The 13,932-nt window shown below is 35.0% G+C and overlaps 1 protein-coding gene across 2 annotated transcripts in view; it reads left to right on the top strand.

The window, feature by feature from the left end:
- Positions 1–13,932, top strand: part of RPS6KA3 (ribosomal protein S6 kinase A3) — a 79,848-nt gene that overhangs the window by 41,180 nt on the left and 24,736 nt on the right. For both annotated transcript variants that reach the window (XM_075096746.1, XM_075096739.1), the window contains exons 5-10: positions 2,642–2,722; positions 3,727–3,806; positions 6,232–6,338; positions 8,697–8,734; positions 9,100–9,242; positions 12,366–12,436. In XM_075096746.1, coding sequence (XP_074952847.1) covers positions 2,642–2,722; positions 3,727–3,806; positions 6,232–6,338; positions 8,697–8,734; positions 9,100–9,242; positions 12,366–12,436 — 520 coding nt within the window. The remainder of the gene's footprint in view (positions 1–2,641; positions 2,723–3,726; positions 3,807–6,231; positions 6,339–8,696; positions 8,735–9,099; positions 9,243–12,365; positions 12,437–13,932) is intronic.

The raw sequence follows: 13,932 nt of genomic DNA, 5'->3' as shown, positions 1-13,932 counted from the left end.
CTTACTTCCTATTATTTTGAAATTGATTTCCACTCATTTAAGGTACTTCGATATCCTTAATAGCCTTTCATTCTCCAGCCTGATAATAGCTCAGAACTGGAGTCAAAGGTCATTCCGCAGTTGCTTTTTTAAGATGTTTGAGGGCTTCTCTCCATCACCTTTTGATTGTGGTTTAACCTTACATGTAAAAATTACAGTCCAAGCTGCGGATTTAGTTTTGCTACAGATGGCAGAGGCTGATAAATACTGAAATTGGAAGCTTGACCTTTGGTTGGAAAAGGAGACTCGTGGGCACTAAGAATTCAAGGATGCAAAAGGTTTCACCAGAAAGGTGACACTAGCAGGAGGACACCGTACTTTTCAACACTTTATCTGAATTTTCAGATGCTTTTGAGTGTCTTTTGGTTGTGATTCATGTTCTAGGAAGAATGGAGTTGCAAGCAAACAAAGGTTACTGTTGAAATCTTAGTATGAAATTAACTGTTGTTTTCCATAACTGCAGCATATTTTGAGATCTAATGTAATTTCAAATAATACAGACTGTGTTACTTGATTTGTCTAAGGTTCTTTAGCTCTTTCAAATCTATTTCATACAGTTACTTTTATGTTCTAAAACTAAAGATAAAAATGCCCTTTAAGACCGCTTCTTAACGAAAAGCAGTGTGCATGATTCATAAATCAAATTTAGAGAGAATATTTTCACAGGAATGCAACTGCATTAGCCAGAACACATTGATATGACTACACAGTCCAACCTTTATTGTTCAGAGCAAATCCAGGAATATACGTATGTAACTTTGGTGTGGAGACTAGTTTATTAATACACCCTGATAGAAGGTATCATCTTTCAGTGCCCCTTTATGATGGGGGGAGAGAGAGAAACAGGGTCAAATCATTGCTAGAGAGCCTGGCATCAAATGTATTAAGAAAAGTCAGTACCTCCAGCAGTACACACATGGAAACCATAGTCAACGAAAATCAGAATTTTTTTAAGGGCTAATACTAATGTCTGAAATGAGCTCGGTTCCTTATACTTTTTTTTGGTTGAGATCTTGTAAATCCAGACTTTCTTTAGCCTTTCAGAAATAAGGCTTGTTATCCGTGTGACTGTTGCATAGTTGTAGGCACTTGAAAGTCTTGAATTTTTTTTCTCAACTGAATCTGCCTTAAAAAAGAATATTCTGAACTTCAATTTTGTAATTCACATGAACGCTTGGAACAGTGAAATGGCGCAACTATCTTGTGACATTTTCATTACTTTAGATGTAAAGGTCAAAATTCAAATGTGTTGTTTGCTCTGTGTTTGGTGAGCACTTACTTCATATGCTTCCATTTTTAGGACTCTGTTACGCAGGAAAATGGGAACTTTATAGCTTTATTCATTTATGAAAGTGTGTCTGTATAATTTATTTCACAAGTACCTGTATTACTGTAAGTGCCTACTTCTGGAAAAAGATAGCTAAACATCTAAAAGAAACTTACACTTCTTGACATTTTTTTCCTGCCTTATGTTTTAATATCTGGAACTCTGGCTTGTTAACTGCACAAGGAATGCCAGCAACTTAAACTTTGGACTGGACTTGATTGCTCTGGGGTGCTTCCTTCAGGAAGCTGTAACATTTGGGAAAGGGCAGTAACAAAATGTAGAATAAGGGAAAGAAGGAGAAATGCGACATCTTAAACCACTTTTGCTAGCTCTCATTTGTAACAGTTTTGAATTTTGTCTGCGTGCTGGCAGATTTGGAGCTTTGGATAGGAACCAGGCACTGACTGGAGTGGCAGGGAGTTGCCTAGGACAGCTGAAGCAGGTGCCATGCTCAGCTGACCATCCTGTCTGTCTCCATGGATTTACCAGCCCCATATCCAGGGCATCTGTACATGGTCCTCAGTTAGTTTAATCTATAGTGGCATAGGAGCAGGTCTGTGTCCCATTCTGAGCCACCACAGCGGGATAGCACAGGCAGATTGAGCAGTAACTGCTTCTGATGTTTGATACAGTCCTCCATGCACACGTTTACTCTCAGTAAACCTTTTTAAAATCAAAAAGATTGTCTGAAGTACATGCTACATTGAATGGATATTCTTTTTATCTTTAGTTCATAATAAAGAAAGGAAATTTTAAAAAAATTACCTTCCAAATTGTGAAGGTACTTAATAGTACAAGTTATTTGAGGTAAACCAATATAAGCATCTTTATGATAGTGTAACTGTATTCATAAGTTTGTTTTGCTATAACTTGAAAAGTAGGGAGAATTAAACAGTAGAGGAAATGCCTATGTTTTCTATACGTAGCTGTGGCAGTTTCGTTCTGCTGTTTAAAAGGTTAACTAAGTATAGGGCAGACTGAAGGGTAGCTATGTTTCCTCTTGTGCTTTTGTTAAATTTATTTACCCAGTGTCAGATTTTGCCAATAGCAGAAAACAAAGCAAATTGAAATGTGTAAAGAGATTTTTCAGAAAACTGCACTGTGAAAATAATTCTGTCTCAGGTCTCCTCTGTGTAGTGACCTGCAGACAATCGTAATACTGTGGGTTACAATGTGAAGTACATCAGGAAACGTAGGAGAAATACTGATTCACAATGTAAATTCTTCTTCCTTGTTTTTTTTTTTTTTTTAAATCTTGCTCGTGTTCTGTTGTAGTTCGAGATCGGGTTCGGACAAAAATGGAACGTGATATTCTAGTAGAAGTTAACCATCCTTTCATTGTCAAGTTACATTATGGTGAGTTGCAGAAAAATTCATTTTTACATCGTAAAAATGGTTGCCTGTCAAGATAGTACTTACTACTTAATTTGTGGTTCAGAGAATCATAGAATATTAGTGTGATATCTAAAACCTGATTGTGCAAAGACTTGCTCCTTCTCATACAAAGTTAAGCATATGCACAGTGTTATATCCTTATAGGACTGAGAGTCTTGTAGCCCTTTGCTTTATTAAAAAGCAGTTATCTATTTATGCCTAGCTGTTCTTTTCTAAAACCTCTCATCTTTTGTATATGTCATTCACTTCTCTTAATTATTTCTTATCTTTGCTTTATTTACTCTATAGAAAACATGTGTAATGGCACTATTTGCAGTTGTATCATAATTGGTGGGAATGTGCCTTTTAATTTTACTAGTACGGACAGCCATAAAAAATCATTCATGTGGAGGAAATCAGTACTCTTAACATGTCATGCAGAAAGTAAACTGAAAAAAAGATAGAGTAGTTTCTGTAATTCTTTCTTTTTCTTTTTTTTTCCTTTTTTTAGTTATGTTTTTCTTTTAGGATCCAGTTTTTCCTATACTTCAAACCTCAGATCTCTATCACTCTCTGATGTGGCTTAAATAATGCAGCTTTCACTATTTTACTTGTCTAGTTTGCAAAAGCGTGATGAGATCTCCCTGTTAAGCTGAGTTTCCAGAGGTTTTAGAATACATACTTTAGTTACTAAATTGCCCTTTAAATCCAGGCTTTTTACTTCCATAATCTGGAATGAAATGCTGACTAGCCTAAGTGTAGTTTATTTTATTAGAAATTCCTTTGGTGACTTGTTTTGCTTTCACATGGCATGAGAGCTACTTGGTCCATGATAGAGCAACTGTTACTTTATTGAAATAAATTTTTCCACAAAGGAGAAAAGAATAATTTATTTTGATTATGAAAATAAGGGTGAATTATTGGGTATGCTATTTGTCGGATCATGGGTAAAATTAGATTATGTTTAATTTCTTTAATCTTTTCAGCTTTTCAAACAGAAGGGAAGCTATATCTTATTTTGGACTTTCTCAGGGGAGGAGACTTGTTTACACGTTTATCCAAAGAGGTAAACTTCTTTAATTTGAAAATTTTCTGTTGATAAAATTTCACTATAAATTGCCTATATTAGGAGAGTTTACTTCTTAAATTCGGTTTTCATTGAATAGAATTTTGATTATTTTTAGCCAGCTAGGTTTTTGATTTGCTTGGATTTTTTGCACAAAGTAGTCACTTCATGAAAATGCTGTTGGTAATCTGCATTGTTTCTGAAAAAAGGCTTAGACAAGCAGTCTTTCTGTGCTGCTTTTTACACCTTGCAAAATTTTCTTCTATTGCTACCATGTTTACAGTTGAGTCTCAGCATGGATTTATGTAAAGTAGTTGTATTCAACTGATTTGTCTGGTTTTAATATCCAGAATTTGGTGTCACGTTTTTTATGATTTACATATAAACACAAATTTACATTACTTATAAATATAAAAAAGCAATAATTATGTTTCACTTACATTAGTAATTTTCCAGACGTGAACACTTTGCCTTTGTCATGCGGGTGATCCCTCTGTGTAAATATGTTAAATAACAACTTCGAAAAGTTCAATTACCTCAAATTCATTTGATTATAACTCTTAGAGGAAATGTTAGCATTAATTTTAACAGATTTTTTTTTTGGCATCACTCGTGCAAAAACTTCCAATAAATATATAATAGGATAGAGATATAAATATATCCAATGCATATCTGGTAGCCAGAACATGTAATTTTAGCTGCCTTCCATTTTCCCTTGCTACAGATTTATGTGAGAAAGGTTGGGTCACCACTACAAAGCTATGTGGTTATGAAGAGGAGAGAAGAATGCAGTGCACTTTGGGTGTAGATATATCATCATTTCTGTGCTGGCCACATAAGTTAATACATTTAATTCAGTGAAGCCATCTGTTTAAAGTTGTTTCCTTTAGTTTGTTTTGCCAATGATGAGTAGAAAGTCAGTAGTACTCTAAAATTGAGATACTTTTTTCTTAAAATCCTTAGTTCTTTCTTGATTCCCAAGAAAGAATGTGTATTTCTTTCCTGCCAATGACTTTTTCATTTTGAGCCACTCAAATTTAAAAGATTTAATATGGCTAGATAAGAAATATTCATTATAGGTACCTGAATCTAAGCTAATTGATCATAACTGATGGAGCGAAATGGGCATGCTGGATGCCATTAATGTCATCCTCGTATCAATGCACATGATCTTAAAATAAATCAGATGAACTCCAGCCTGAAAGTTCCTGCTTTTTCCCCACTGACTACAGAGGGAGAAGTGGTTAATTCAGAGCTAGATGTCTACACTGCAGATGTTTACGGTTAGGAGAGATGAATTCCATGCGATGTTTTTAAAGAACATAGTGTGGGTGTATTGTCATCCTCATGGGATCTTTCATTATTTGAGCTTTTAAATGTTTCTTATAGATATTTCCCTTCTTGAATGTGTCTGTACTAAATATTGGCTCTTTTGTAGAAGTAACATCAGCAGCAACCTTTGTATAGGCTTTGATATCGCCTTCTCCCTTCAAACTACTAAGGGGAAAATACATGGTATTCTTCATTCTTAACTCTTGCTTAAAATAATGTTCATCTGTGCTCCCCATTGCTGTGGGTTTTTTTTCAGATGCTGTATCTAAAGATGTTAGTCTTAAATTCTTAAAAGAAAAAAGGCTTAGAGTAGTAACTGAGGTAGAATCAAATCATGCAGGATTTTTATTTTTTTCTAAATTCTCAAAGTTTCATTTTAATGTTTTCTGTCAGTGGATCACGACAGCTGTTGATATAATTGAGACAACATGTTTTACATTGAATGTAAACAGGGATTAGTTTATCTTCCTAACAAAATGTGGGATTGCTATCTGAGATCTTAGCTGTGCTCTTACATTAGGCTATTGCCTTAGTTTACTCTTAGATCTACCTTTTCTGCAGTTACATCTCAGGCTGCACTTGGGGTTTTTACCACTACTGTAACTTCTTTCTCGTAGTGCTTGGAGATAATCTCCTCAAAACCAAGATGTGTACGCTTTTCTTGTCTCTCTGACTTCGTAGACGAAATTCAGGCATTTGGACTTCTTTAGTCCGTTTGTATCTGGAAATGAAATGGTCACATCCAATAGAGAGGTAGTCACATTCTTTAAATGCTTCCCAAAATTTTTCAGTTTCACCACAATGTGTGTGTCTGTTCTCTTGAAGAATCAGAAGTAAATAACCTCAGTCTTGCAGAAAAAATAATGATATTGGCTTTGGAAGTTATTTTTCAAGTATGTACTGTGAAATAGTATTGATTTTAAAATCCTAGATTTTGTCTAACCAAGAAACTTGAATTTCTAGGGTTTTGTATAGAAGTGAATTCAAGTATTTTGAAGAACCATTCTACAAAACCACTGTTACTGTTGTTTAGTTGGTGCTGGTGTAAGCTTTACAGACTTTACATGTAAAACACATCATTTTGCTTTTTCAGGTGATGTTCACAGAAGACGATGTTAAATTTTACCTGGCAGAATTAGCACTTGCGTTAGACCATCTACATAGTCTTGGAATCATATACCGGGACCTAAAACCAGAAAAGTAAGACTCCTCTGTGGCAAATGCAGTGCATTAATTTGAGTTGTATAGCACTTCTACCTACACACTTCTCTTTCAAGCTCTTAAGCTTCAGTAATTTACTATATAAACTGAACAGGAAGGGAGGTGGGGGAAGCTTGTGGACTAGTTTAATGTAAAAGATTGGATTTCATTTCCACTCAAACATGAACATCTAGTTTGAGTGATGTGCCAAGTAGTATAATCTGTGTTACTTTAGGTAAAGAGTATACTGAAGTATTCCTACCTTTCATTTTCCAGGTGTTTTAGGGTATACAATGGAGAAGAGGTCGTCTTGGCCTTTTGTTTCTGTCATTGCTGTAGAATTTCTGGACTACAGATAAACTTAGAAGAAATACATGATACAAAGTTACAGTTGAATGTTGTATCTTTGCATCTGAAAGCCTAACAGCAAACATCTTTTCCAATGCTGATTTTTAAAACCTACTGCAGTAAGAGCAGAAAGGAGATTAAATTTTCAACTAAAATATGAAAGTAGTAGATCTTATTTAACGTATTGACAATCACATAATTACACTGAAAACTTAAAATAAGCTTGAAGTTACAGATCTGGTATGGTGTTTTGTCTCAATGTTAGTCATCCGTACTTCATTCAAATGACTGAATTTTGTCTCCTGTTCATCTTTCCTCCAGTAATATTTTTAGTTTTAGAAGATGTAAAGAAGAAAATGTCAGTGCTATCATCTGGAACGTTTGAACCTTTCAAATATAAATGTATGCCTGTAGTGTTACTCTCTATCCGGAGAGGAATCTAAGTGACAATATAATGCATCTCCTTTGTTATGCTTGATCAGATAGTTAACATACTCTGCCTCATTGCTAGGGAATCTATAATAACTCTGAAGTCTTGATGTCATTGGTGATCCCACTTCTCTGTTATGGCTGTATGGAGAACCTGAAAAGTCTGTGTGAGATAACTGTCTCATGTAAAGTATTAGCAGAAAAGAGCAAAAATGAGTAACAAGTATCACAGAACCTGGCTGTTACGTGGAACTTGAATTAAGATAGCTTGTTCTTTTGTGCATCTCCTGGAGAAATGAGACAAACTTAAATGGTTAGCCCTGACTGACAAGAAGGGAGAGGTTCATGCTCAAATCAGAAGTTTGGAGGCTTTTGGCATGGGGTTGCACTTGCAAATGAACAGGGAATGAATTACGTTTAAACTTTGAGAGTGTTCTGTTAAGTAGTTCTGAAGTGAGGGAAAAAAGAAGCTTACCAAGTGGAAAAAGATCTTTAAAAAGCAAAGTGAGAGAACTTTAGTTAGTTTGTTAACATTGACTTCCAAGAGGAAGAGAGCAAAACAGTAGTTGTCAGAAGACAAAATAGCTACTGTTTCAAATGTAGGTTTTTTTTTTCCCTTTTTACATTGTATGTGTCTATACCTATTGGAAAGCTTTGGGTTTAAGCCTTGGGTGTATCTGATTAAAAAACCTATCAAAGGTTGAAATTACTTGCAAGTTATGGATGAGATAGTGGTAACTCTCACAGGCTGTGTCTATTTTGTCGGACTGTTTCCCACCATGGAAACTGCAAGGAGGAAGAGGGAAGGGCAGGGGAAATGGACAAGCAGCGTGTGCCTGGGTCATGTCTCATCCTCAGGATGAAACGCAGCTCCCCACAGGAGAAGCTGGAGGAGCTAAGTGTGCTGTGTAGGTGGTGTTACAGAGTGCAGTTCTTGAGTATTTTGCATACTTTGAACTGTGATTATATTCAGTGGTGATTAAGGATAGTTGGCGTCTCAGAGGAGGTGGCCTTTTTTGTGATTGAAATCAACAGGCAGAAGCACAAGGCCTGCTCTAAGTATAGGGCCTGTGGGTCCTGTCCTTGGGTACAACAGGAGAATATTTATTACTCAATGTTATTTGAAGTGGTCAACACCCTTTGAAAGGGTAATTTACAAATGAATACCCATTTTGTGTACATATGCAAACATACATTGTAGAACATCTCTCACTCAGTTTAAGAGAAATAGAACTACATCTCCGTTCTTAATAGTTGTGTTAATGACATGTGCTGCAGATGACCAAAACTGAAAACTCAAGATAAATGTTACTACATACCATGCTGAATTTAACCAAATAGTTAAATAACACTCTGATACGCTGATTATGTTTCATAACCTTTTCAAAAGAAAGAATTGAAGGAAAGGAAAATGTGTCATTTCGAAGTATCTCCTCCTAATGATTCATTTTCATGCATAGTCAATTCTGCTTGTCTTCGTGTATGCTGTTCTGTATATTCCTAAATTTTGTCATTGTTGTCTGAAACAACAGTTAAAAGATATTTTAATAAGCTTATTTTGTTCTTTTTATTGTTTTCTAGCATCCTACTTGATGAGGAAGGACATATCAAATTGACAGGTGAATAAAGAGGAAAATTGTAACACCGGATCTTTTCTGTTCATAATAAAATCTTTGCGTTTTCCTTTTTTTTGGTAAAGCAATACAGTAAAATAAGTAATTTTAACTGGTAGGTAGTTCTGCTGTGGAACAAATAATGTAATTAGTTTGAAATAAATTAAACATATAAATAAGATATATGCTTTACAAGTATATCTGAACCTGTGATAATGTGGGGAGGGGAGGAGAATTCTGTAATTCCTGTATGTGTATTTGGGTGTATATACAAATGCCATAAGCATCACATTTCACATTATGGTGAAAGTATTAACCGTGAGTGTTTTTAAAAAAATACATTTAGAACTGTTCATTTTTTTTTCTTCCAGATTTTGGCTTAAGTAAGGAGTCAATTGATCACGAAAAAAAAGCCTACTCTTTCTGTGGAACAGTGGAATATATGGCACCAGAAGTTGTTAATAGACGAGGCCATACACAGAGTGCAGACTGGTGGTCTTTTGGTGTTTTAATGGTAGGTTTCTGGTAAAAGAAAATAATAGCAAAACTGTGCTTTGCAAGGTTTGGTGAAACAAATGAAACATTAAACTGTAAGGTGAGCTTGAAATGAATTCTAACTACCAAAAAAAGTCTAAATTATATGAAATTAATAACTATACCACAGAGTTTGGGTCAAGAACATGGACTAGGTTTCATATCAGCACCATCAACACGCTATATTTTTGTTATCATTGAACTGAAATATTATGCATTTATTGTAGTCTGAATGTTATGGAGACTAATAGGAATAAATAAAGTATACAGGAAAAATACTGTCTCTTCCTAGGTGGGGAAGAAATTTAGATCCAAATTTTAAATCTGAATTTATTCTCAAGTGGAAAAAAAATCAGTGATAACTGTCTAAATTAGTCTCCAGTGTAATTACAGCTTAGTGGAATAACGACCGTTGTTGCTTTTGCACATCCAAATAGTCTAAATAACACTGAGCTGATACGGGATATAGTCGCTTAGCTGTTTATGGTGTTTCTGCAAGGAGTTAACTGCTGTGAAGTTGCAGAGTCAGGGGGAATAATGTGTGTATCAAGTACAGCTTTGGAAAAGAAAAATAGATCATGTTTGGTATTTTAGGAGTGATGAATGGCTTCTAACATTTTATAATCTTTGTGTGCATTTTTGACACAAAGATTAAATAATTGTATTTTTGAAAGGAAATGTTTTTGTTTCTTACTGCTTCTGCTACATGAGACTGTAACAGTATTACTAACGTGTACGCTTTGTAGTAGGAGAAGGACTCTTGTGTCTGAAAATAAGTCATCCTATCACCTTTTAATCATCTAGAATGCTGTTGTGATCTGAAAACTGACTATGTAAAAGTAGCAACTGATAAGTAAAATATCCAGACAAGCACACATGCATCCCCTCACAACTGCACAGTTTTATCACTAAGAGCAGAGTAAATTAAAGGGTAATTACAGTGTAGTTGCAGAATATTTGTTGTTGATAATGCAAACGTAATTAAACTTCAGCTTTACTTTATAAAGCTGGAAAATATAATTCTGTGCTTAAGTGCGTATGGTAAAATTGAAAATTGCTGAAAGATGTTAGACGTGACTGGTGTAGCTTTTACAGTCTGAGTGCACTGCATTTTAAACACTCTGGCTTCTATTTTGAGTACAAAAATATGGCCTTAAAAAGCAAATTCTCTAAATCAGTATATGGAATACAGTGCAGTTTGTCTAAGACATATTTTTGTTCCTTGCATTTCTAGTTTGCATGGTAATTTTCATAGACAATCTGTATGTATCCACTCTTAAATCATGCTTAATTAGAATCTGTGTTGATTGAGACTTCAAGTGGTTGTTGGTGTGCTATGAGTATGCAGTGTCTAGATGGAACAGAAGTTTTAGCATAGCAATGGAGACTAGAAAGCAAATCACTTGGCCTCTTTTCTCCTGCTGCTAGACACTAAGTATGTTTAAACCGTTCCAATTTGTCCTTTAAAACAGTGACTGTTTTAAGGGATGTCAGATGTCTAAAAACACTCAGTTTTCAGAAGCATTATGTATTTGTTGGGGTACTCTCCTGCTGAATAAAAGATGATAACTAGAGAAGGCTAATGTTGGCTTATTCTTAAAGTACCGTTGGCCTGTTGATGTTGGAATATAGTATTTTGCAGGAGGACAAAGAACACATATGCTGAGTTGTTAATACAAGTGTATAAGCTTGTGACAAACCAAGAGCTTGCTGAAGAAACATTTTATTTAAAGCAAGCATAAGTAAAACATGCAGCACTAAAATTTACCTTTAGGAAAGTTTTTTGCAAGTGCAATTTGAAGATCGTTCTGAACTATAAACAAACAAAAGGTGAATTTTTATAGTTTTGGCTTATGCTTCACATGTTCCTAACATCTAATTATCTTAAGTGTTAAAGTTAGAGTTTTTTCATGTTGCCATTATATTAAATTTAAAATTTTAAATATATGCAGAAAAATATCTAGAGTAAAAACTATCTAGCAGTAGTAAAAAGTTGGCAGCTTTTATTCTCTGAGTATAGGGTATTAAGAAATTTAAAATTTTATTTTAATAAAACGGGGTTTTATAGAATGCCGTTACAAGTTCATGCTCTTATTGTAGATCTAAAATTACTACTGTCACATATTATTCACTCAAGTTATCCATGTACATTTTTAATGCTTAGAAGGCTGTATGTTTGGGTCATACAAGAAAAGAGAAATAGAGGATTCCCTATGTTCAGGATAACTTAAATTTGTATAAGCTGTTCAGAGGGTTCCTTTATAATTATTTTTATTCTGATGGCATTAAGTCCATGCCATGAAATTTCATTAAACTAAATTGTTTTCCAATTCTTAAACCAAAAACCAGAATTCCTGCCTCAGTGTTCACTGCCATGACTGCTGCCAGACTGCTTTCAGCATCTCACTTAGATCTGATATCCCTGCAGTATACTGCAGCCCAACAGATGTGCCTTTATATTTATCTATTTTTACTCAGTCACTTTCAGAACAAATCAGTATTTTAACAGTGTCTGTTGCCTACTACCAGGCACTGTAGAATGTGCATGCACGTACTGTGTAGCTCTTACGTGTTCCTTCAGGCTTTATTTCCACTGTATGCATACAGTAACCACTTTTCATCATGCATGTCTTTGTCAATCAACTAACCTTTTTCCCCTTTCCAATAAAGGCTATGTACATGCCACTTTTAAAAATTTTGAACTTTTTAAATATCTCTGCATGAGGAGAAATCGCCACTAACTTTTGAAAGGGGAATCTTTTTCCCTACCCCCCACCCTCTTGAAAACTAAAATACAGTTGTATAGATCAAGTCTTCGAAGAATAAACTTTTTAGGCAGAAATGAAACACAGAACATGATAGTCTAAATTGTTCAGATAAAAGCACGTAATGCAAGGTATCTACAGGAAAATATTTTGCAGCTTTCAAAATGGCAAAGGCTGCTTGATGTTCATAGTAATTTAAACTGTACAATGAGAAGTTGTTTTGCACAGACTTGGTTGTTAACATGCATGAATTTTGGAAGGTTAAGATGCTAAGTAGTTTTGTCAAAAATTAGATTTTGTCCAGGTAATGTAATTGATGAAAGTTTTACTCTATACAGTTTGAAATGCTCACTGGTACTCTACCTTTCCAAGGGAAAGACAGAAAAGAAACCATGACTATGATTCTCAAGTGAGTACACTCTTATTTATATATCTCATCAGGTATTCTACAGGGATGCCCTCCGGGCTGCAATATCTAATTTCTACTCTTCCCTCATTTCCAAAGGTACTGGTAAATCCTCACTCCCTATTCCATACTATTAATTCCCTTTGCCGCCTATCTAATTTGCCTTTCTATTCCTCCCCCATCCCAGGTACAAAGAATTTCATAGCAGCTCTTTAATCTGTAATAATAACTTCTCCAACCATATGATCTTTCCCATCTTATTTCCATAATATTTTTTAACTTTCCTATTCTTTTTGATAACCTGTGCATTTTTACCTTATTTTTTGTTTTAGTTTTTTTTTTTTTTTTGAGAAAGTATTTTCTCTCCTTACCCTTCTCTATCTTGCCAGGTCCTCACCCCACTTCTTTATATTACTGGTGCTGCCAACAACTTAGTTCCCTGAGTCTTCCCACTTGCCTAAAGTGCATCCTCCCTTACGTACTCTCCTATGACTTGCCCAAGCTCCAGTTTTCCCCTTTGCTATTTCCAGTGTAGGTTTTGCATTAGCTATGTTGTGGAAATTGCTTTCCATCATGCAGTTAACATTCTTGTTTTTGCTAATAAAGGCCTGTTTTGGTTTTTTTTTTTTTTCCTTGTTGATCCCCTACACATTCTCTGAACTAATACAACAAGCTGTGACATAATTGTCCTGCTTTCGGGACTGACTGTAGCCTAACACTGTGCAAACAATGCTATTTCCTCATGTCATAGTTTCACTTCTCTGTTGCCAGCCATTTTTTACTAATACCGCTTTTTTCCATGGAAGCTCATAAGACTATTTTAGTTTTCTCATTTTTCTGCTTCATTGTTTATCATTGTTCTTAGTCCCATTACCACTTGTCTATCTATATATTGAAGCCAGCATTTCTTTTGCTCCAACAGCCTGTTTTGAAAAGTAAATATATTAAATTCTTTCATATTTTTTAGAAATAATTAGAACGTGATAACAGCTAGAAAACACAAACTCATTCTTTTCCTTGCTTTTGCTTTCATGATGCATACATGTTATGTTATTGTTTGCCCTTGTTTTCCTTCCTCATCTTATTTGCAAATGTATTTAGTGGTGCTAATTTATTCTGCTGCCTCAACATCATGCCAATTCAAATCTTCATGTTGTGATTATTGAATGTCTTTAACTAAAAGGTTCTATCTATTCACAGCAAGTGTAAACTCCTTCTGACCACCTCCTATTTACAAGAAGCTAGTCTGAGATAGTTCTGCTGCACTTTCACTTATTTCAGGAGCCATGCATTTTTTTCCATCCATGTTTCATGAGTCACATCTTTTCTCTGCCTGCATGTGACTCTGCTCTGTTCCTCAACAGTCTTTCCACTATTGCTACAAAAATCTTTTGTATTCACCTGCCATGTAGAGTATCCTCCTTGCATCTCCCCAGTTAATTGACATTCATAACTACTTTCATATTTCGTCTGAGCATGTATCTGTAATTCCCTTTCCA

The sequence above is a fragment of the Phalacrocorax aristotelis genome, chromosome 1, assembly GCF_949628215.1.
Source record: "Phalacrocorax aristotelis chromosome 1, bGulAri2.1, whole genome shotgun sequence".
Taxonomy (NCBI): domain Eukaryota; kingdom Metazoa; phylum Chordata; class Aves; order Suliformes; family Phalacrocoracidae; genus Phalacrocorax; species Phalacrocorax aristotelis.
The sequence above is the reverse complement of the archived record's forward strand: the minus strand, read 5'-3'. Positions and strand labels throughout refer to the sequence as shown.